This window comes from Patiria miniata, unplaced genomic scaffold (assembly GCF_015706575.1).
Source record: "Patiria miniata isolate m_02_andy unplaced genomic scaffold, ASM1570657v1 HiC_scaffold_1, whole genome shotgun sequence".
NCBI lineage: Eukaryota > Metazoa > Echinodermata > Asteroidea > Valvatida > Asterinidae > Patiria > Patiria miniata.
In genome coordinates, this window is record NW_024037047.1 from 27,462,714 (window position 1) to 27,487,235 (window position 24,522).

Here is a 24,522-nt window from a genome sequence, read left to right on the forward strand (position 1 = left end):
ACTTATTACTCTGCGCATTGAAACAATGATGCTATAGTTGGGGCTGAATACTATGATTTTGATCTGCTCCATTTTGAGCAATATCTCAGGAAACCGTGAGCAGCGCATGAAAGCGGGTAATGCATGAACCAATGAGAAATCCTGACTGATTTTGCCGTTTTCGATTTAACAAAATATCGTCTCAAAAAGCAACAAGGAATCCAAGTTGTAAAAAGCCAGAAATCGATATGTAAATGTGCGGCACCGGATGTGAACTGAAGCTTCTTCCGGTAATAAACAACCCGTGAAGCAATCAAGGTTTGTCTAGATATGGCCATCCCATAAACACTAGAAGAAATGAATCTATAGAAAACGATATGCAGCAAGTTACAATCCGCACAAAATTAATATTGCAGATTGCAATTTGATTTTACGTTAAAGAACTGTTCGTACCAAGGAACGAACAATTTGTCAGGCTTTACTACTCCAGCAAAAGGGCGGATGGGGGGAGACGGGGGCTAACCTCCCCCCCCCCCCCCCAGAAGAAAATAAATAAATAAATATATTAAACGAACCTAATTGTTTTCTTGTAAGGTGACGTCGCAATGAAGGCAGGCTCTGCGTCCATCATCTTTTTTCAAAAAATAAAATTGATTATCGTGGTCAGAAATTGCCTCAGATCGTACCACAGAGCATCTAGATTCCCCCCGCCCCGAAAAAAATTGTGTTCTGGATCCGCCCTTGCTCCAGCGGGGGCGGATCAAGGACTTTTGGTAAGGGGGGTCAGACCCATTAGATTGCTTTATGTCCGATTGTTGCGGACAGACAGACATATAGATGATTATTTTTACTATAATTTTTTTGTGTGTGTCAAAGCAGGGAAGGGGGGTTCGACCTCCAAAACCCCTCTTTGGATCCGCGCCTGTCACGGTCCAGCTTCTCAATGCCAGGTATTCAACACATTTACGGGTTCCGAATTTATAAAGCTAAACGCTTTTATAAAAATCTAATAGACAAAACATCAGTGTCTTTGCTGTGTATATTTATTTATTTTTTGAAATGAGCAAAACAAACATATTTGAACCGACAATGTCTTAGAGTTACCATCATTCTAATAGATTGAAACTAACACACTCGAACTGTTGACGGAACCCTGCATAAAGGCCGGTTCATACTCGGCACAAAAGCGAATGCGAACGTGAAAATGTGACATCACGGTAAGTATTCATGCTGCGAATTCAAAAAAGTGAACACATTTAAACTTGCAAATTCACTTGATAAATTATCTTTGCATTTGCATTCGCGTAAAGAGTGAACCCGCCTTCAATATTGAACTTTTTCCCCGAACAAAGTTTTTACATGTTTTTCTCTTTCTCAAAAATCTCAAATAAGGCATATCTTACAAAACAACAATCACGAATTCAGGTGCATTGATGTCGTTATTTTTATATGTCGTTATATTGTTAAATATGAAATTTGTCACTTTAGTGTCATGACATTTTGTTGCATTCAAATAATGAAACATTATTCCAGATATTTAGTTTGCTTATCAGTACCATGACATTGCATTCCACGACTTAACGAATTCGGATAATACAGAGCTAAACAATTTCATAAAATTTAAGTATAACTGTACTTAAACTGTTTTCAAGAACAAAAACGAAATAAGGTGTAATACGATAACATTTCAACCAAAAGGTTTTAAAATACCCCAAAAGATTGAGACAAACTCTCATACTAAAAAGGTGTTATGTACCTTTACGGAAACAAACATTTTCACCAAACACAATTTTAAAATTGTTCTTTTCTTATATACTAAGTATACAGCCAATGCAATGCTCAAGTGCATTTGTTTTTAAAATTTTAAACGCGTTGAATAGTCACATTTGTCATATTTAGTGCCACAATTATTTATATTAGTGCATTGAAATAATTAATGATATTAAAAGATCAAATTGGTTTTGCTAATACTATCTTTATACGTCACAAGTATTTACATTATATTGATATGAACAAGGATTCTCTATATACATATTGTATTGAAATGTATGTCTAGGTCACAAATAAGGTCAACCGAAACTTATAATTTGATTTAAATTTCCAGTAAACCCGAATCTGCATCTGTACTGATGGCATCACACTTTGTTTACGTGTGTGCTTTTCTGTGCTTCTAAGAATCCGTCATCCCAACCAGGTTCCCATATGAAAGCACACATGTAAACAGAGTGCGACGTCATCAGTACATATAGGCTTACTGTTCAGGTGTTTAGGTTGCGCCATTGTTTTTGTTTGTTTGTTTTTTCCTGTTTTTTTATGTGTTTGTTTTCTGTTTCTTTTTGTTTGCATTTAGATAGTTACCTTAGGCTACTTTCTAGCTTTTGTTTTACATCAGCGAGGTCCAACGACAAAGGCTAATAATTCAGCTGATTACATGTACAACACGAATGAAATTGAATTACAAAACACAGGCTATTTTAAAACATGTTTCTAACGAATTCTAAAAAAAAAACACCTGGGCTATGGCGTATCATATTATTTGGTAATAATTACATGTCTTTGTTTTATATATATATTTTTTTTTTTTTAAATAATGATTAAAGTGAGCAAAACAAACATATTTGAACCGACAATCTATTGGAGTTATCATCATTCGAAATGATTGAAACTAACACACTCCAACTGTTGACGAACCCTGCGTAAAGGCCGGTTCACACTCGCCACAAAAGCGAATGCGAACGTGAAAATGTGACATCACGGCAAGTATTCGTGCTGCGAATATGAAAAAAAAGTTTAACACATTAATCTTGCAAATTCACTTATTAAAATTCACTTTGCATTTGCATTCGCGTGAAGAATGAACCGGCCTTCATTGTTGAACTTTGTCCCCGAACACAGTTTTACATGTTCTTCTCTTTCTCAATTATAAAGGCATATAAAACAGAGCAACAATCACGAAATCAGATGCATTGTTGTAATTTTGCCTGCGGTAGATATTACATTTGTCACTTTAGTGTCGTGACATTTTTGTTGAATTCAAATAATGAAATATTATTTCAGATAATTAGTTTGCTCATCAGTACTACGACATTGCATTCTTTGACTATACGAATTCTGATTATACAGAGCTAAACAATGTCTTAAAAGAGTTAGTATAACTGTACCTAAACTTTCTTCAAGAAAAGAACGACATGAGGAGTAATACGATAACATTTAAACCGAAAGGTTTTAAATACCCCCAAAAGATTGAGACACTCATACTAAAAAGGTATTATGTACCTCTACGGAACTTTTCACAGAACACAATTTCAAAATTAGTATTTTTTTTTTCTTTTCTTACACACTAAGCACACAAACAATGCAATGTTCAGACGCATTTGTTTGGCATAATTTTGATCGCGTTAAATAGTCAAATCTGTTATAGTTAGTGCCACCATTATCAATATTTGTGCATTGAAATAATTAATGATAATAAAAGATGAAATTGATTTGCTAACACTGTGTTTATACGGTACAATTATTTACAATATATTTATGTGAACAAGGATTCTCAATATACAAATTGTATTGAAATGTATGTCTAGGTCACAACTAAGGTCAACCGAAACTTATAATTTGATTTGAATTTACAGTCAACTTGAATCTGCATCCGTACTGATGGCATCAAACCTTGTTTACCTGTGCGCTTTTCTGTGGTTCTACGAAACTGTCATCCAAACCAGGTTCCCATATGAAAGCACACATGTAAACAGAGTGCGACGTCATCAGTACACACTGGCTTATTGTTCATGTGTTTTGGTTGTGTCCTTGTTTTTGTTTATGTGTTGTTTTCCTGTTTCCATTTGTTTGTTGGGTTGTTGGGGTGTTTGTTTGTTTGTTTGTTTGTTTGTGTTTCTGTTTGTTTTCTTTTACTGTTATCTACTTTCTAGCTTTTTTTACAGCAGCGAGGTTAACACTAATTAAGCTTAATACATCAAAAATGAAAATGAATTTCTAAACACACGCTATTTTTAAGCCAAAATTGTTCGAAAGTATTCTTGGGAAAAAAAGTCCTCCGCCTGTGCTATGGCACATCATATGGCTTTATATTTGGTCATAATTACCTGTATGCGGTATGTTTTATCAAATCGATTTCAAACGGTTAACATTTGTTACCCAATAATTGCAACCCGGACTACGAATATTGTGCATATTATTCAGTTGTTACATATTTCACAGTATGTTTATTAGTATGACTGTCACGACCTTATTGAATTATCCTCTTTGAATATCACCAAAAAAGGTCATAGTTCTATCGCACCCATGTTGCCATAGACCTTATGCATTCCAGCTACCTCAGATGTGTTCTTTGTTGTTTTAAGCTAGTAACACTTATACACAATGGTATACTCCTGCCTGTCCAAGAGGTACCAAACCATTGCCGTCTGGCTCTGCGTTAGGTCAAATGTATATCGTAATGCAATCTTGCCAAAACGAAAGTTCAAAATACCACTGATTCAGCCCAATCAATCACGGCGACATCCAAGCAACTCAAATTGCAGACGGACCCAGCGTTGCCATTCGGTAGGCTCAATGCGCACTACGGTCGCCACCACACTCTGATCCAACATGTTAGTGACCGGGGTGTGGCCATCAGTGTTACCCATGAACACCTGCAACAGAAACATACGAATACAGGTTTTATCTTTATAACTGTGAAAATATTGGAAGAAGGGAGACACTTTCTTGGAGATTAGTTGGAAATAAATCCTTCATAATGTTATCAGTACCCGTACGCACTTCGTTGGGGAGGATCACTGACAGACCATTTCTCGGCGAAAGGTAGCCAGGAATTTGTCTGCGCTCACCCAGCCGCCACAATACAAAACAGAGGCAAGGGGGCTGCATACAACGTATGGCTGTTCTCAATTAGGTACTATATACGTGGGTGCTCTTCAAAGCGAGCAATTTTTAATTTCGTTTCATTGGTAATATTGGATAAAAGAGGGTGATGGGGTAATTCCACTCGTAGCGGTTGACGGGTACGTGGATGCTTTGATTTGATAATACAAAAAGGTGGGCTAAAAAGAAAGAAAATTCTGATCAATCTACCTTGGCGTTTCCGTTTGCATCTGTCACATATGTGGAATCGGATGTGGACTGATTCCTAAATGCCACTTTGTATTTCGTTACATATCCAGGATACGCGCTGTTTCTCCGGCTTTTTGTGATAACGCCAGACACCACACAACTGTTCGCCAGGTCCACCTCGATCCAGGAACCTTCATTTCTGTGTACACAGAGTGGATGGAGGTGAGGAACAATGAAATAAACATGCTCCGCAAAAATAACACCCGCTTTTATCAGGAGAGGGATTGACAAAAAACTGAACGCGATTAACCTATTGAAGCCATTTCAAAACGTTTAATCTCAATGTGTCAACACTTTTTATATTAATGTTACTAGTGGAGTTCATTAAGCTTGATCAGTACTATTTTGACTTTTATCCGAACAAAAATTATTCTTTCCAATTGAAATCTTTCTACAAATGCAGAACTTACTCAATTTTGAATGAGTCATTAGACAAATATTTCGGCCTTCTTCTATTGAAGGAATAATTACGAAATAAATGTCCAATTAATTGCTGCCCGAAAATAATGAAGTTGTTTCAGGGTATACTGGTTTCCGCCCCTCCTATCAGATTCGATAGTGTAGGGACCGGGAAACCGTACTTGCAGGGCAACCTTTAAAAAACAGTAATTGAGGGAGTAGCAGACATATTAAATAAACAAAAAGTAGTTGATTTCGTTAAATAAACTTCTCTGTCGGCTAGGACCAAAATAAAATCAGATCGAATGAAATGTCTTCCGTCTTTGTAAGGTCAAATATGGATGTAAGTGTCGGGTGTAATTTGTGGTAGCTAACGATGGTTTCCTTTGATACCTACCTCCATGGTACCCATGCACCGCCACTGTTCAGCCGTCCCTTCTGGGGTGTGCAACATGAAAGATCAACAAAGCTGGACGCCGTGATGTGATCATCAGGGATTGTCCCGTCCTCCATACCAAGAGGCTCTGAACACTCAGCTGTTGCTGCCAAGCAAGAGTACAACCCATATCATTGTTTAAATATCAAATCGCACCCCCCCCCCCCCTTCACAATTTGTTAATAGTTTTGTTGGGGGGGGGCATCGCAAACTGACACTTTGTGTTATGTGGTCAGCTAACCCAGATTGACCCGTGCGTGTGTAAATGATATTGTCGTCGGCTGATTCAGGTATTAGTATATGAACGCATTCCTAGATTGAAATGAATTCCATTTTAATTTGCAAAGCACGGGCGTAAATCATGGGGGATCTATGTGCGCCTCCACTTTTCGGCTGGGGACGGAGACTCTCCAACGGCAGTAGGATAGTCTTGGCCCAAGATTGGATTTGCTTTTTGTTTCCCCACCGCAGGTAGCACCTTTTATTCTGCAGGCTACTGAAGGCATTTACGTTAATACACATGCGTGAAAAAACATGCGTGATTTAATAAGCAGTCACGTGATTTGAATTTGATTTTACGGGGGAAGCGTGGCATCACCTTGAACTGATGCGTTAGGTCCATATAGCTCTAAGGTTAGGTCGCTTTTCATAATGCTACAGGTTGCGGATTCGAATCCGGGGAATTTCACTTTTTCATATCACCCAAAAATACAATGTCTTTCTTAAATTGTGTTTAATGAATGCTGATCAATGAACTACATTTCACCATGTTCTTTTGATTCACACTATGCATTTTTGTTGAGAAAACAAATCCCCAAAAGTTGGGAACTGAAGAACGTTTTCCAGGGACGTTGGCGTCGCAATGCGTATTTCTTTTTTTCAAAGCCGTTTTTCTCGAAGTGGGGTTGGCGAAATTCGGCGGGACACTGTTGAAGTTCCCGTAGCATAACTTTGGAAAAAGATTAAAGCTACAGAAATGAATTTGGTATCATTGGAAAGCCAATGATTTGCGGTTTAACATGATGAAGGTAACTTGAAAAGTCAAAGGTGGGGGTAATTCCTCATTATGATATGGCAGGTCACAAATGCTCACATCACGGAAATTCAGTATTCGAAACAATCCAAGGAAGACTGGGCTACTCCTGAAGTGTAAGACAGTTTGTACATGAAGGACGTTTTACTTTACGGTAAATCCTTCACAAGCCTTATACAGCCCAGTTTTAAAATAAAGCAAATGTTTAATGATTTCAATTCTCATGAATCCTATAATACACGTTGCAGAGTTTAAAATGAAAAACAAATTGAGCACCTTTCGTTTTTTCGAAAATACGATGCACGTGAAAAGAAGCAGTAATTGCAGACTATAATACGGTAGACAGGTGAAACTTCGCTGCACGACTTTTGACCGTAAATTTTACGGGCATTTTCTTTTACAGTGTAGTTTGAAATGGAGCAGTAATTACAGCCGGAATATTACCTGTACTAACTGCAGTCGTTTGACTAACTGTAGTCGGGCGACCAGCATTAGTCGTTCCACTAGCAGTAGTTGTTCCACCAGCAGTAGTCGCTCCACCAGCAGTAGTCGCTCCACCAGCAGAAGTCGTTCCACCAGCAGAAGTCGTTCCACTAGCAGAGGTCGGTCCACTAGCAGTAGTCGCTCCACCAGCAGAAGTCGTTCCACCAGCAGAAGTCGGTCCACTAGCAGAAGTCGTTCCACCAGCAGAAGTCGGTCCACCAGCAGCAGTCGTTCCACCAGCAGAAGTCGGTCCACTAGCAGTAGTCGGTCCACTAGCAGTAGTCACTCCACCAGCAGAAGTCGGTCCACCAGCAGAAGTCGTTTCACCAGCAGAAGTCGGTCCACTAGCAGTAGTCGGTCCACTAGCAGTAGTCGGTCCGTTAGCAGTAGTCGCTCCACCAGCAGAAGTCGTTCCACCAGCAGAAGTCGTTCCACGAGCAGAAGTCGGTCCACTAGCAGTAGTCGGTCCACTAGCAGTAGTCGCTCCACCAGCAGAAGTCGTTCCACCAGCAGAAGTCGGTCCACTAGCAGTAGTCGGTCCACTAGCAGTAGTCGTTCCACCAGCAGTAGTCGCTCCACCAGCAGAAGTCGGTCCACCAGCAGTAGTCGTTCCGCTAGCAGAGGTCGGTCCACTAGCAGTAGTCGCTCCATCAGCAGTAGTCGCTCCACTAGCAGTAGTCGTTCCACTAGCAGCAGTCGTCCGACTGCACTTGAAGTAAGCTTGAATTTTGTCGGAGTCCTCACTCAGGAAGAGCTCCTTCAGGTAGTGGGGCGCCCCCTGGCGGTATGACGAGGCAGGAATATTTACGCCACCGAGACGTAGAGCGGTGCATTCGCACGGATCTTTGTACGGCAGGAACCAACGGGGTGGGATACCAGCTTGGGGGTTGTACTCCGATCCAATGAAGCAGACTTTGTGGCATGAGGCCAACACTACAGTTTTCGTAAACATGCACGCAAAAAAAGAAGAAGAAAAAAAATATGTCAATGTTAAGGTTAGTTTTGTGGTGCAACATTAATAGCATGTACCATTGGTGACCAAGGTTCGAATACCAATGGGCACATCTTGTGGATTTGATAATGTCCGTTACTCCGTTTTTCGGTTTTCCTTCGAAACTCCACCTTGGGCTTTTAAACTTAGTGAAAGTCGCCGATGCGTCAGGACTTTTAGTTTTTCAATTTATCGTTACTGAATGTTTTCCTCATAAAAGAATTATCTAATATCAGAACAATCCCATCTTGACTGTATTTGAAGCGTACTCAGCGAATGATTCGAATTCATATGCAAAATATAAAGACCCCGCCCCCACCACCAAGTCGTGAAAATGATTGATGCCTGCCCAGTGATAACCAAAATGCCAACAGTACTATGAGTCCAATGACACAAGAAATGAATGTAACAAACATTCAAATGCAAACCATGGAAACAGTTTTTTTCACATACAAAATAGGGTGGATGGTTAAAGCGCCCTCTCGCTATAGATCTATTGCAACCAATATCATTAATTTCGGTCATGTACAAATTACTTGACTACGACTAGCAATAACACACAGTCTATGGGAAGTGGCTGCAGCCGCTTCCGTAGGCGCATGTGTAATTTCTTGTCGCAGCCAAGTAATTGCGACGCAGCCTTATTGCAAAGTGGTGAAAAGGATTATACCGCCACCCAGTGATAACAAAGCGAGGTGCTAAAGTTTAAACGATTAGTCAAATGACACCAACAATCGAACTGAACAAATATTTGAATTCAGACTAAGTTGGATTTTTGAAGCACCCTCTCACAGTAAATCTAACGGAACAATAAAAATAATGTCCAAAGTGATGAGAAGGATTCATACCGCCCCCTAGTAATAAAGTATTGAAAGTTTGAAAGATGAGCTTCATTCTAAAGAATTCTATCATTGGAATGCCAAAAAAATGGAAACAATGTTTGCCATACAAAACGAAGTGGATGGGTCCAAAGCCCTCTCGCGGTAAATCCAACGCAACACAATTATCGTTATTTCCGAAGTGGTGAAAAGGATTTTACCGCCCTTCTAGTGGTAACCAAGGTGCCGAAAATTTGAAAGATGAGCATCTTTCATATTGGAAAGCAAAATATGGAAATATTTTCCCCCATACAAAGCAGAGTAGATGAGTTAAGCGCTCTCTTGCGATAAATCTAAAGCATCACAATATCAATATCTTTGTTACTTGTTACTTTGACACAAAAAGTTGCGTGATGAGTAATCAAAGAGCTCCCAATACAACGTTTGGTGAATTCGAATTAATTAACTCTGATTACTCAGAAGGAAAGAGTCCTGTACAGGTTTATGAATTATCTGTAACATTCTAGAGCTGATGTCATTGCAATCAACCTGAGCCGTTGGTCAGTCCAATTTGAATGGGGGTCGGAGTGTGACAACAATTTGCCAATAGGCCATTCCTGCTGGAATGTAATTTTCTCCGATCACCGGGCTGCCGCAAAATTATTTAAAACATGGAGGAGTGACATCTACTTTTGTTTCGGGTTTGAGGGTGGGAGAGGGGCTGTTCAAAGAACTTTGATACTATATAGGACAACAGGTGGCGCTATACATGACGGCATAATTTACCGAGTGACACACGAATGTGGTCGACAGTACGAGGATTTTACCGACAACAAATTTTAATTGCCACACCCGTCACACTACCTCAACCTCCCTCCATCAACGCCCGTGCTGTTCTGTATTTTATTTTGGTGGCTGATCGACCGACAGAGGCTCTAAATGCCGACTGGATAATTATTGGGGTGGAGGTTTCACTCAGCACCAGCCCCTCCCCAGTTCCCTAATTTTATATACGGCCCTGATTAATCAAAAACAGTATGCAATTGGTCGGACTGGCGTTGGAGTATAACACGGCACAAAAAAAACACCGGTCAATGCCTATGTGCATCCTCGAAACACATACCACTTCCTCTCTAGCTCTCCGACTATGAAAAAAATAATATCTTTTCGGAGGAAGAAATTTGCATTTCGTCTTTCAAGCAATGACGACTTAATGTTTTACACAATTTTGTGTCCAATGTGTTTTTTCTTAAAACTGCATGGTGGTGCAGGCTGAATCCTTAGATGGGCAGGTCGAGTGCAGTCTGTCATTTTTGGATTAGTACAAAACAGGGATTGAAAAAAACGAATTCATTTGTAATTGCCAGGAAATACTTGGAAGTTTTTCAACACTGCAAATGGACTTCGTCCACATTCACCAAAGTGGCGTTTGGATACTACGTGTTATTTCTGGTTATCGAGTAAACTTCTTCACAGAGCAAACTTCCACCTACCTGTCAGTGCTGATGCCATCAGAATCCAAGCTACTACTCGGGAAACATATACCTCCAAAAAACAAGACTTGCTAAACATATACATCCGAAAAACAAGATTCACCAAACATATTCATCCGAAAAACAAGATTCCCCAAACATATACATCCGAAAAACAAGATTCGCCAAAGTGGCGTTTGGATGCTACGTGTTATTTCTGGTTATCAAAATAAACTTCTTCACAGATCAAACTTCCACCTACCTGTCAGTGCTGATACCATCAGAATCCAAGCTACTGCTCCGTCCATTGTCACAGATGCAATGATCCAGAATCCGTCAGGTTGATGGTATATCAACGGGCACAAAAAACACCCCAGCTCGCCCCGGCAGCTGCGCTTCACAGACAGCTAAACAGGAAGACGTTATAACCAGCCAGCCAATCAGGAAAGAACACGAACTAGATCAATCATATTCTTGTCTCTTATTGGTGCACGTTAACAAGATGGGCGGGGTTTAGGTGGGAGCGGGCAATATTGCAATCAATTATCTTAGTTGACACTTTTATTTATCAATTTTCAACACCGGAGTACCTGTGTGAGATATTGATGTGAATGCGACATGTTGACGACGCAATATAGTATTAGAGTGGCCATTACACCCTTTGTGACACTCACAGTGCGTGATTCAATAGCCTAGATTTTCCGACGACTTTTGTTTCGGGATTTCAGGGAAAGTGTTGGGGAGTGGGGAGGACATGCTTCCCATGATCGCCAGGAATGTCAGAAATCACCGGTAGTATAAATATTGAGAAGGGGGGGGGGGGGCAGATTGGTGGAAGTGGGGGCTGAGGTGGTGATTGTGAGGGTAAGACACATTTTTTCTCTTGTTTTAGTAGGTTCAAAATTTGAATTGGGGTATTCGTGTTGCCGCGGTGTTTTTATTAAATATGGATGTATTTTAAAAGATAATATTGTTTTGACCAGTTTCTTTTAATTCTGTTTCGATTGTCCTCCTTATCCTAGCTCTAGCGACGTCCATGCTTGAGTCATTCGTATCTGGATTAACAAGAAAAGAGGAATAATATCCCAATGAAACGTTGGGCAATATTTTGGAAGCTGCGGGCCAACGAATTCATGTTTGAAAAAAAAACCAGGTTTTTGGCCCCGGTATTAACCCCAAGGTGACCTTTGACCCCAGTTTGGTCATTTGACATGTTGGGGCTGGGCTACTGATACTTTTGACAAAGTTTGGTTGAAATCGTTTAGAATTTGTAGGAGCAATAGACTAGGCAACTGTCAACGCTTTTACAAACTAACTAACTAACGATGATTTGTTGAGCTGCTACACGCAGCTAAAATAAAAACGCCAAAAAAAAAAATCCGCGTCGTGGCATGTAATAATAAATGGTGCTATCTCTCGTGACAATGTGTCATTAGTTATTTAGTATTTACAGGAATACACATAAAAGAACCGATCCACCGACCACCTGTTTTCTGCCTCGTATCTGCTAATTGTTTATTTTTAATGGGAAGAAATTAATTTTGCTACCTCTATTCTTCCGTAATTGAGTAATTCACTGAAGCGCAGTGCCGAGAGAAATGAAGGATTTAAGAGCTTCACTTTGTTTGTTTTTATTATTCGTTCACCGCGACAGAGTACGCGTAACCTTCGTCGCGTCTCTTAAGTACAGTACATGGAGTTATGCAAAAGTATCTGCAGGTTCATGCCAATAAACTCTTCTTGCATTTCTATCATATTACACGCATTGACCAATCAGATCACGGCTTTTGGTCAGGTGACCACTGGAGCTAGTTCTAAACTCGGTCCTAACCAATGAGAGAAACGTATACCAATCATATGTGGGTGGAGCTCAAGGCCACAATACACAATACGGGCGATTCCAAATAGTGCGCCTCCAAGAGATTGCAGCGCGTTGGCCAATCACCATTCGCGAAATCAGTCGACCTTTTCCAAACGGGCGTTGGGTCGACAGATTTTGCGCATTGTGATTGGCCAACGCGTTGCAAACTCTTGGAGGCGCACTATTGGGAATCGCCCGTATTACGGTCCAGTCGCGGCCATGTAACCAGTAGCATTCAGTCAAAGTTATTTCAGTTGAAGATTACTAATCATGCATGTTTTGTTTTGTTATGTATTTCATTGTTCTTTCCAGCACGTAATTATTACAGACTATAGAGAACGGCATGGCATGATCGGCGTCGTTGTTTGATTTATTTTGTTAAAATCTATGTGCTCTTTGAAAACAGAAATTGAGATGTGGTCGGGGCATCACCGCTTTGGCGTCCCCCGCCAAAAGTGTTGCTGGGCAGGCACGGTTCTACAGGGGGGCTAGGGGGGGGGGCTTTTTTTTTTTCTAGCCCCCAAAAATAAATTCCGTTAAAAAAAAATTTGCATTAGCAAAAAGAAGGATTATGATGTACATGCAAACGGTCTCCCCCTAAAAAAAATAGTCGTGACAAAAGGGTGCATTAGTGAATATAGTGTGAATGATTTTAGGATTTTATTGGCGCTCCCCATTAAAAATATGGCATGAGGCCCCCCCCCCCCCTCCACCTATTGATTTTCGGAGGCCTAAGTGTCTGGAAAAATAACCGGTCTACATTTCAGCACGCCTTCCTGAAAAAATTCTTTGGATCCACCCTGCTAGCCCCCCCCCCCCCAAAAATATTGGTTCTAGAACCGCGCCGGTTGCTGGGGAGTGGGTAGGACATGCTTCAACTACCCCGATCGCAAGGAATGTCAGAAATCACCAGCAGTATAAATATTGAGAAGGGGAGGGGATAGATTGGTGGAGGTGGGGCTGAGGTGGTGATTGTGAGGGTGAGACACATTCTCTTGTTTTTGTTGGTTCAAAATTTATTTTGGGGTATTCGTGTTGCCGCGGTGTTTTTTTTATTAAATATGGATCTATTTAACTAAGATAATATTGTTTTGACCACTCTCTTTTAATTCTGTTTTGATTTTCCTTCTTATCCTGGCTCTCGTGACGTCCATGCTTACTCATTACGTCATTAGTATCTGGATTCACAAGAAAAGAGGAATAATATCCCCTATGAAACGTTAGGAAATATCTCGGAAGCTGCGGGCCAACGAATTCATGTTTGAAAAAAAAGAAAGTTTTTTGGCCCGGTATTAAACCCATGGTGACCTTGACCCCAGTTTGGTCATGTGACATGTTGGGGCTGGGCTACTGATACTTTTGATAAAGTTTGGTTGAAATCGTTTAGAATTTGTAGGAGCAATAGACTAGGCAACTGTCAACGCTTTTCCAAACTAACTAACTAACGATGATTTGTTGTGCTGCTATCACGCAGCTAAAATAAAAACGCCAAAAAAAAAATCCGCGTCGTGGCATGTCATTAGTTATTTAGTATTTACAGGAATACACATAAAGAACCGATCCACCGACCACCTGTTTTCTGCCTCGTATCTGCTAATTGTTTATTTTTAATGGGAAGAAATTAATTTTGCTACGTTTATTCTTCCGTAATTGTGTAATTCACTGAAGCGCAGTGCCGAGAGAAATGAATGATTTAAGAGCTTCACTTTGTTTGTTTTTATTATTCGTTCACCGCGACAGAGTACGCGTAACCTTCGTCGCGTCTCTTAAGTACAGTACATGGAGTTCTGCAAAAGTATCTGCAGGTTCATGCCAATAAACTCTTCTTGCATGTCTATCATATAACACGCATTGACCAATCAGATCACGGCTTGTGGTCAGGTGACCACTGGAGCTAGTTCTAAACTCGGTCCTAACCAATGAGAGAAACGTATACCAATCACATGTGGGTGGAGCTAAAGGCCATAATACACAATTACGGTCCAGTCGCGGCCATGTAACCGGTAGCAATCAGTCAAAGTTATTGCAGTTGAAGATTACTAATCATGCATGTTTTGTTTTTATGTATTTCATTGTTCTTTCCAGCACGTATTCAATACAGACTATGGAGAACGGCATGGCATGATCGGCGTCGTTGTTTGTGCCCAGCAGCACTGGTGGGAGGTGGGGGATCCTATGGGCAGCGGCGTTTCGAGGTGTTGAGTCTCGCGATCATCAGTTGTTGCCTAGTTCCAATTTGGTTGGTGTTGCGTACCAATTACATCTCTCGGTGACATTTTGTACACAATAGAATACAACCATTAACTGCCTGCCATCTGCCTCGTCGCTTCGACAAAATATTCAAATTAATTTCCCAAGCATGGAAAGAAATGAATTTAATTACCATCCATATATCAATTTTCATGACGTCTATTGGAATCTCCAGCCACAAATAATGCGTTGGTGTGGGGAGGGCTGGCTGTTCCCCATCGCATACCGTGTTAATATTTTCTAGAAAGGAGGGGGGCACATTCAAGTTCCGGTACCACGATAAACCTCAAGCAGTAGAAATACCAAGAGGGGAATGATGGGGATGGCGATGGGGATTGAGGTGTCTATGGGGTAATCGGCATTTGTCGCACGGAGTACTTGTACAAATTTTGTAATGAAGATATTCATGTAGCCCCGTTTTAAGCCTCTTGTCAACAGTTTGAGTTGCTACAATGTAATTGATAAGATGAAAATTGTTTGTGACCAACATTCGTTTGATACTATTACACTTTTCTGTAGGCTATGTTTTTATCCCCCTTGTTCTCACCCTCTGATGGCGACGCCCATACATAGGAGTATTTGGTTCATTACAGGAGAAAGAAGAGCAATACCCATACAAAAGTTGATCGTTGGTAAAATGTATGATAATATATACGTCGTTTTATCTCTTAGGTATCATTAATTATACGTTATTGTTGAAATTCACACAAAGGAACCAAGCTATTAACAGCCTGTTTTCTGCCTCGTGTCTGTTATTGGTTCCTTTTTAATGTAAAGAAATGAATTTTGCCACATTTATCCTCCATTATTGTGTTATTCACTGAAGCGCAGTGTCTAGAGAAATAAATGATTGAAGAGCTTTTCTCCGGTTTTTTTTACTATTAATTTTGTTCATCCGGCAGAGAACGCACAGGACTAACCCTCGCCGCATATCTGAAGTACATTACATGGAGTTTTACATAACAAAATGCATGTTCAAGTGAATAAACTTCAATATCGATCATTATAACACACTTACCAATAATATTAGCTCACGGCTTTTAGACAGTTGAACACTTGTAACTAGAGATATTGTAACTAGAGATAAACTTGGTTGCAACCAATTAGAGAACTGCATGAAAATCATGGGTGGGTGGTGATAATGACCATATAACGCAATGGCCCAGTGCCGGTGTCATATGAAAATCCGACTCCTGTGAAAATCCGACTCCTTTTCCCTATTATTGGTTAATCCCTCGCACGCGACCAGTCACTCTCCCAATTATCATACTTACGCATGCGCATTACTACCAACGAGTCCATATTTCATGGAGTCGGATATCCACGTTATTCCGGTCATGTTATGGGTAACATTCAGTCATAATTCTTTTTTTCTGTAATTCATCGTTCATTCAAGCACTTATTTAATGTAGACTAGAGAACGGCATGATCGGCGTCATTGTTTGTGCCCAGCAGGAGGAAGGGAGGTGGTGATCCTATGTGCAGCTGCGTTTCGAGGTTTTTAGTCTAGCGATCAGTCGTTGCCTAGTTTGAATTGGTTGGTGTTGCGTACCAACTACATCCCTCGGTGATACTCAGTCAGTAGCACCAAACAAAAAAGAACTACAACCAACGAGTTAAGACATTCAAATTTCAATGAGACTTTCTTTGGGGTTAAATTTAACCCTTAGCACTTCTGCAATACAATGGCAATATAAGACTATATGAGGCGAATCCAAGTGGTTTTCCCCTGACATATAAGCCCAGCGTAATATGCTACCATTACGATATATAATTCATTACCACCGAGGATGTACACAAAAGAATACAACAATTAACTGCTTGCCATCTGCCTCGTCGCTTCGACATAATTGTCAAATTAATTTCGAAAGCATGGGGAAAATGAATTTAATTTCCATCCCTAAATCAATTTTTCATGTTGCCGATACAAAGAACGATTGAACACCAAGCAATGCGCGTAACACTCGCCGTTGTGTCTCTGTGTGTAGTACTATCTATCTAAACCGGCGGATCCACAGATAAGTATCAGAGGCCAAGAAAACTGTTGCACAATCAAGATTTGCCGTTTTAATTTCAAAATGGGAAATCGTTGGTTGCTAAGGAAGGGGGAGGGGAGAGGAATGAAAGGGGGAGGCTAGGCCTTATATAACTTTCAGGCGCTTTCCCTTTTTACGAGTCTTTCTGTATTTTACGATCTGCACTTTGAAGTCAGAGGCTTAAGTGTTAAACGTGCGTTCTGGCAATGAATTATAATCGCCTATCACGATTTGATTTGCACTATTTTAGCTAACTGTCCCTCACCGACGTATGAACACTGCACACTCAGTGTGTTACCCCCCGAGTGAAGCGAGAAAAGTCACTCCTGCCTTCTATTGCAGACGTCTAAGGGACTCGACCACCAAGCTTGTGGGATCGGTTGGCTGGTTCGAATCGGATGTAGCAGCGGGTACCGCAATGAAACTATCCATAAGATGGAATTTGCGTCAGGGTGATATAAATTCAACATTAGGTTTCGCCCTTCGAGTGAAATTGAGAAAAATCACTCGGTGGGACTCGAATCCACGACATCCTGCTTTTTAGGGCAGGTTTCATGCTGCTTTCATGCCTTACAGCTCGACCACCAAGCTTGCGGGATAAACTTTGCCCTTCACCGTCGTATGAACACGCAATGTCGGAAGTGGGGGCATCACTATTGGAATCCCCCGCCACAAATAATGCGTTGATGTGGGGAGGGCATGCTCCCTGCTCCCCATCGCCTACCGTGCTTTCTAGAAAGGAGGGGGACAGCACATTCAAGTACTGGTACCACGATAAACCTCCAGGTGTTGAAAGACCAAGGAGGGGGGGATGTGGATGGGGATGGGGGTTGAGGTGTCTATGGGGGTAATCGGCATTTGTCGCTTGGGTCCTTGTTCAGGGATATTCATGTAGCCGCGTTTTAAGCCTCTTTTCAACGGTTTGAATTGCTAAAATTTAATTAATAAGATGACATTGTTTTCGACCATTTTCTTTTGATTCTATTACTCTTTTCTATATTCTGTTTTCCCCTCTTTCTCCCCCTCTGGCGACGCCCACATGTAGGGGTATTTTGTTCATTAAACTGGAGAACGAAGACCCCCACAAAAATTGGTCGTTGGTGAACCATGTTTATGATGATATCTACATCGTTTTATCTCGTAGGTATCATTAATTACGGTATTTGTTGGAATTCGTACAAAGGAACTGAGCTAATAACAGCCTGTTTTCTGCCTCGTGTCCGTTAATGTGTTTTTTTTTTGTGGGGGAGTGGATAAATGAATTTTGCTACAATAATCACTCCATTATTGTGTTATTCACTGAAGCGCAGTGCCGAGAGAAATGAAAGATTTAAGAGCTTCTCTCCGTTTTGTTTTTACTACTTGTTCATCCGGCAGAGTACGCGTAACCCTCGCCGCATCTCTGAAGTACAGTACATGGAGTTTTACATAACAAACTTGTCTTCCATGTCGATCATAATATATAACGCATTTACCAATTATATCACGGCTTTTGGTCAGTTGACCATGTTCTTATCTTGGTCGTAACCAATGAGAGAACTGTATACAAATCATGGGTGGGCGGTGCTAATGACCATAGTACGCAATGGTCCAGTGCCGGTGTCATATGAAAATCCGACTCCTTTGAAAATTGGAATCTTCATTTTTTTTTTATAATAATAGGTTAATCCCTCGCACGTGACCAGTCACTCTCCTAATTACCATAAACATGCGCTATACTATCAACCAGTCCATATTTCATGGAGTCGGATATCCACGTCACACCGGCCATGTGCTATGGGAAACATTCAGTCATAATTCTTTCTTTCTGCTTTCCATTGTTCATACAAGCACTTATTTAATGTAGACTAAAAAACGGCATGATCGGCGTCGTTGTTTGTGCCCAGCAACATTGGTGAGGAGGAGGGGAGGCGGTGATCCTATGTGCAGCAGTGTTTCGAGGTTTGAGTCTAGCGATCAGTCGTTGCCTAGTTTAAATTGGTTGGTGTTGCGTACCAACTACATCCCTCGGTGATACTCAGTCAGTAGCACCAAATGAAACAGAACTACAACCAACGAGTGAAGACATTCGAATTTCAGTGAGACTTTCTTTCGGATTAAATGAAACCCTCAGCACTTCTGCAATAAAATGGCAATATAAGACTTTACGAGACGAATCCAAGTGTTTTTCCCCCTGACGTATAAGCCCAGCGTAATATGCTACCATTACGATATATCATTCATTACCACCGGGGATGTACACAAAAGAATACAACAATTAACTGCTTGCCATCTGCCTCGTCGCTTCGACATAATTGTCAAATTAATTTCGAAAGCATGGAGAAAAAATGAATTTAATTTCCATCCACAAATTAATTTTTAATGTTGCCGAAACAAAGAACGATTGAACACCAAGCAATGCGCATAAAACTCGCCGCAGTACGTGTCTCAGTGTGTAGTACTATCTAAACCGGCGGATCCACATACAATTATTGGAGGCCTAGAAAACTGTTTTACAATCAAGATTTGCCGTTGTAATTTCAAAGTGGGAAAGTCGGTGGTTGATGGGGAGGGTTGATGGGACAGGTGGGGGCCCCATTTAGGGGCCCCCTTGAAGAACGGTTCTTAGATAACTGTTGGGGTTACCCTTGTAAAATAAAATGGCAATCAATCAACCAATCAATTAATTTAACCTTCAGGCATTTTCCTCATTTTGGCCTTTCTTTCTATATTTCACGATCTGTACCTTTAAGTCAGAGGCATAAGTGTTAACCGTGCGTCCTCGCAATGCGTTTTAAGCTATGCCTATCACAATTTAATTTGCACTTATTATTATCAATATTTCAGCTAACCGTTGAAAACATCCCATTCACATCCCAACCTTATCAAGTACATTGTATTCCGCGACTCCGCGAATCCTGATTCAATAGAGCTAAAAAAAAAAAATAATAAGATATTCAGAACAATATTCTGAGTAGTAATGCTACTAAAGAGCAAGACAACAACATTTAGAGCAAGTCAAGATCATTTAAACTAACAAATTATTTTAGAGTAAACATTACCTAAAACGATTGAGACAAATACTTATACTCAAAACGTATATATTGACCTCCACGTAAACGATAAACGTTTTCACCGATCAAAGTTCCAAAGTTTCAATTTGTTTTCTTTTTCTTTTCTTTTCTATTGTTGTGCATAAAAAAACACATATCATATTCTCAAGTTCATTTGTAATGTAAATATAAATTACGTAGTGGCACAACTATTAATTGATTAAGAATTGTAATGCATTGAGATAATGAAAGCTTTTATAAGATTAATATTATTGACGGTATTTGAACAAATATATTTCATATACAATCAGTGTTTTGAAAGGGTTATCTATGTAACACATACAAGTCACTCTTAACTGATTCCTATTTTTTAACCTGTTTACTAACACAGAATTCCTCAAAATTATTTGTAAAAAATTCCAAAATAATATTTTTTTTTTTATTGTTTGGTTTTGATTCTAGCTGATTTTAACCTAATTAAAGTACAACGACAAACATGTAGTTAAACACATCCAGAAAAAAAACTTGATTCGGTTGCTAATACGCACGTAAAAATAAAATGTGCCCGCTGGCGATTTTTTTTTTACTTCCTTCAATGATTATTTTCGTCTTCTTCTTTTTTCAGAATACCACCATACCTGGCGGAATAAATTAGAAGGACATTTTGTTAAGGCCTTAGTCCTATCTTCCCTTTAAGCAAGGGTGTTCCTGTTCAATTGATTGGTACGTTTCCGGGTTCTTTTGCAAAATGTATATACATGCCTTTAACGCAAACGGTCTATTGCGGTTATTCCGGATAGTTTGGTAATGAATTGACTCTATATTTTAATGAAAGGATGGGCAATAATGTTCAGAATACCACTTAATTTAATTACGGCGACATCCAAGCAATTCAAATTGCAGACGAATATCGATATGCCATTCAGTTGGCTCAATGCGCACTACCGTGGCCACCAAACTCTTAACAAACAGGTTTGTGACTTGGTTGTGGACATCAGTGTTACCGATGAATACCTGCAATAAAAAAAACAACAATAAACCGGTTGGTGATCTTTATACCAGATTAGTTTGGAAACATTTATTGTACTTAATTGTTTCAGTATTTTAAATAAAAGAATCCAGGTTTGAAAACGGGGGGGGGTGGTCACTTTGTGGTGAAAGGTAGCAAGGAATTCGTCTTCTCTCAACCGGTCTCAACCGAAATATAAAACAAAGTGAAGAGACTGGATTCAACCTAACTATAAATAAGGGCATCCGTCAAGGCAAATTATTTGCAATTTCTTTTCAATAGTGATATTGCATAAAATCAGGAAAGGGTAATGAGACTGGTAGCGGAAGCTTTTATTTTCTAATACTCAAAGGCAAAATATCTCGGGAAAGAGGGTGCAAGGGGTCAACAAAGGAAAGACAATTGTGAGCTGCTGGGGCTAAATGAGGAATGTCCCCAAAGACTTTGTTTTGAGTTATCGGCATCTGAGGTTCGCTCGTACCCCCCGCCCTGCAAACAGGACGCTGGGATACTCTGATGAATTCACGCTGTGATTGGTTGGATTTTGTGCGTGACCAGTGACCTGCGCGTAATCACGGTCATGACTCTGCAAGGTTTGAAACGGCCGTTAAGACTGATTCATTACTCTTTTGTTCCAGTTTAGAGATGTTTTTTCTCGTTGAAAGAGCGTAATATTGTAGGAAATTCTGTAAAACTCATCTGTGTTGTAAATTTACAATTCCCGTCACTTACTCAGGATCCGTTTCGAATCACGAACGGTCGGATTGAATTACGCGACTCTCAAAATTGTGTCCACATCGTCCGCAATGAAACAGAATCACATCCGGTATGGAATGCACGCAATTCTATGGGAAGTTTCGGATAGCATTTGCGCACATTGTCTAAATGCGGTCTTGAACAGCTGCAGCTAGATGCTTTATACATAGGTCATAGGCCATTTCCTTCACAAGATTCTGTGTCTTATCTGTGAAGCTCATCAGAGTATCCAAGCGTCCTGTTTGCAGGGCGGGGGGTACGAGCGAACATCTGAGGTTGCCTATGTGTGGAAAATCATGTCAAAATCGATTTTGGCATTTTCAAATTAATTGTGATATAGTTACCTTGACGTTTCCGTTTCCATCCATCACATCTTCATAATTAGTTGAGGTGGGCTGCTTCTTATAGGCCACGTTGTACTTCTCTACGTATCCAGTGTAGACCGTGTGATGCTGGCTTTTTGTGATGACTCCAGACACCACTGTACTGGTAGCCAGGTCCACCTCGATCCATGGATCAGTATCGCTACTGTATAGAGGGTGAAGAGGATGAGAAACAGTTCAATTATCATACTCCGAAAACAACCACTCTTTTTTAGGAAAAAGGATTGGAAATACCGATTAGAGATAAATAATTACTGTACCCTTTTCAAAACTTTTAATCGTTTCGTTGTGTGGCCTTAAAGAGGTGCGTAGGCCGTGCTCATTTTATAGCGATACCAAAGATATTCAGTTTTGAATGAGAGTTTGAACTCCAAAATAGTCGGCCTTCGTTAATTTAAGAAATTATTACTGATTCAAATGAATTGCAGCTGGGAACTAATTCAATTCTCTCAAGATAGACTGGTATCAGTATCGATAGGGATCGGGAACCAGACTTATATGGCTGGTTTGTTTAGGAGCTATGGCAGTTTTACTATAACAAACTCGATCGGATCTCGGAAGCTGCATGCAGGCCAACGAATTTGTGCTCACCGTAATTTGATTCTTGACCCAATAGCTGTAGGTCAGATGAAGAGTTCACCATGGACATTTTGACAAGGCCAACATGTTGACAGCGCTACATTGGTCATTTGAGCTTCTTTGAAATTGGACGTTATATGAGTTTGATGACATTTGACCCCAGTTTGGTCATGTGACATGTCGGGGCTGGGCTACTGATGCATTTGCCAAAGTTTGGTTGAAATCGGCAAAATAAGCAGGGATCAATAGGCAATGACAACGTTTGTTACTAATTAACGAACTAACTAACTAATCAACTAACGTACGGACTAACGGAGAAACATGATGGTTTGTTTAGCTGCTACCCGCAGAAGACAAAAAATATTGACGGGTTGCAGACACAATGTCATAGTTTGTTTCGTTAAAAAAGTGTTATGTCGGCTGGGACAAAAACAAAATCGAACTTAACCAAATCTCTTTTATCTTTGTAGCGTCTTATATGGATGTGGGTGTGGGGTGTAATATGTGGTGGTTAACAATGGTTTATTTTAATACCTACCTCAATGGTGCCCATACACTGCCACTGTTCAGCCGTCCCTTCTGGGGTGTACAACATGGATGATCAAAAAAACTGGACGCCCTAATACTCTCATCAGGGATCGTCCCGTCCTCCATGCCAAGAGGTTGTGGACTCGAACACACTGCTGTCTCTGCCAAGCAAGAAAACGAGTTTGTATGCAGTCTCACCAAAATTGATCGGCGCGTATAAAAACAATATTCCTAGACTGACTTTTAATCTAATAACAAAGCCATGGCGTGATTCCCAGGGGGAACGACAAAGCTATGCATGGGCGTCGCGAGGGGGGGGGGGGGGGGCTTTCCCTCCCCCGGAAAAGCCACCAATAAAAAAGGGGGGGAAGAGGGGGGGGGAGTCCGATTGCTGTTAATTTAATGGGTTGGAGGGGGGAATGTCCCTGCCCATCCTCAAGAAATGATAAAGTATGATGGAAAAGTAGAGGGATTTCGGGGGGGGTGCTTTTCCCCCCTCCATGAAACTATGTGAACCCTCCACTTTTGTGTCAGGGACAGACCGTACGGAAGTCCGTGTCCAAAATAGGATTTGTATTTTGGTCCATTATGCAGCCGGTCCCTGACAGATGAGTACAGTCAAACGGCCGATAGAGGGTGCTCTGAGCAAGAATAATACAATCAAGCTTTTGAAATTTTGGCACTTGGACCCGCGAAATTAACATACCTCATACGATTGCATTAGCTGGATTGAACCACAAGGTATGCTTGGATTGTCTTGGCGGGTATCGGTGTCAAAGTTCCAAAGACTTCATAGCATTGATAGTGTTGTCAACAGTCGCAATGGCTTGATCGTGTTTGCCATGGTTCGTGACCGGGTGCGTATTAGGAGAACACAATCCATATCCAGTCTTGCATCAAGACTACCCGTTGGGTCATTTTCCTTTTCCCCCGCATTTTCGATCATGATGTTCGTTTCGATATAACAGCGCAAAGAAGTAAAAGTAGCTGTGAGTAACGTAGAGCATCGCATATAGACCTACATTGTGTACACTTGCATACAATAAAGGGCCACTTAATGGTGTTTGGCTATGTTTGAATAAGGAAATTGTCGAATTTGTTTTTTTTTGACCAATAGATTTCGGAGTAAAAAAAAATGTCAGAAAACCGGAGTTGATTTTAAGACCACGATCTCACAGCGGAGAGTTCATGAACAGCATTTTCGATTGTCAAATGGTGTCAAGCCCGCAACCTAGATTTTCGAATTATCAAATTCCAGAAAAATAGCGTTTTCACGACTTACATTTTGCCTGAATTGGACAAAATATAGTCCTATACTAATGATTATATCAAACGACACCGCCCAATAAC

At 40.5% G+C, this 24,522-nt stretch overlaps 3 protein-coding genes across 3 annotated transcripts; 1 reads left to right on the forward strand and 2 right to left on the reverse strand.

The window, feature by feature from the left end:
* Window positions 1-4,481: 4,481 nt before the first annotated feature.
* LOC119732551 (lactadherin-like) lies at window positions 4,482-6,563 on the reverse strand. The gene is made up of 4 exons (XM_038206119.1): window positions 6,521-6,563; window positions 5,903-6,047; window positions 5,068-5,245; window positions 4,482-4,628 (listed from the first exon to the last, which is right to left on the reverse strand). Exons 1-4 carry the CDS (start codon window positions 6,561-6,563, stop codon window positions 4,482-4,484), a joined length of 513 nt encoding a protein of 170 aa, XP_038062047.1.
* Window positions 6,564-6,963: 400 nt separating this feature from the next.
* LOC119732559 (uncharacterized serine-rich protein C215.13-like) lies at window positions 6,964-8,097 on the forward strand (the record flags this gene model as incomplete). Its single annotated transcript, XM_038206130.1, has 2 exons — window positions 6,964-6,969; window positions 7,378-8,097. Coding segments are annotated over exons 1-2 (726 nt in total), but the record flags the coding sequence as incomplete, so codon positions are not given.
* Window positions 8,098-8,118: 21 nt separating this feature from the next.
* Window positions 8,119-11,046, reverse strand: LOC119732571 (the record flags this gene model as incomplete). The annotated part of the gene is made up of 2 exons (XM_038206139.1): window positions 11,001-11,046; window positions 8,119-8,390 (listed from the first exon to the last, which is right to left on the reverse strand). Coding segments are annotated over exons 1-2 (318 nt in total), but the record flags the coding sequence as incomplete, so codon positions are not given.
* Between the last annotated feature and the right edge of the window lie 13,476 nt (window positions 11,047-24,522).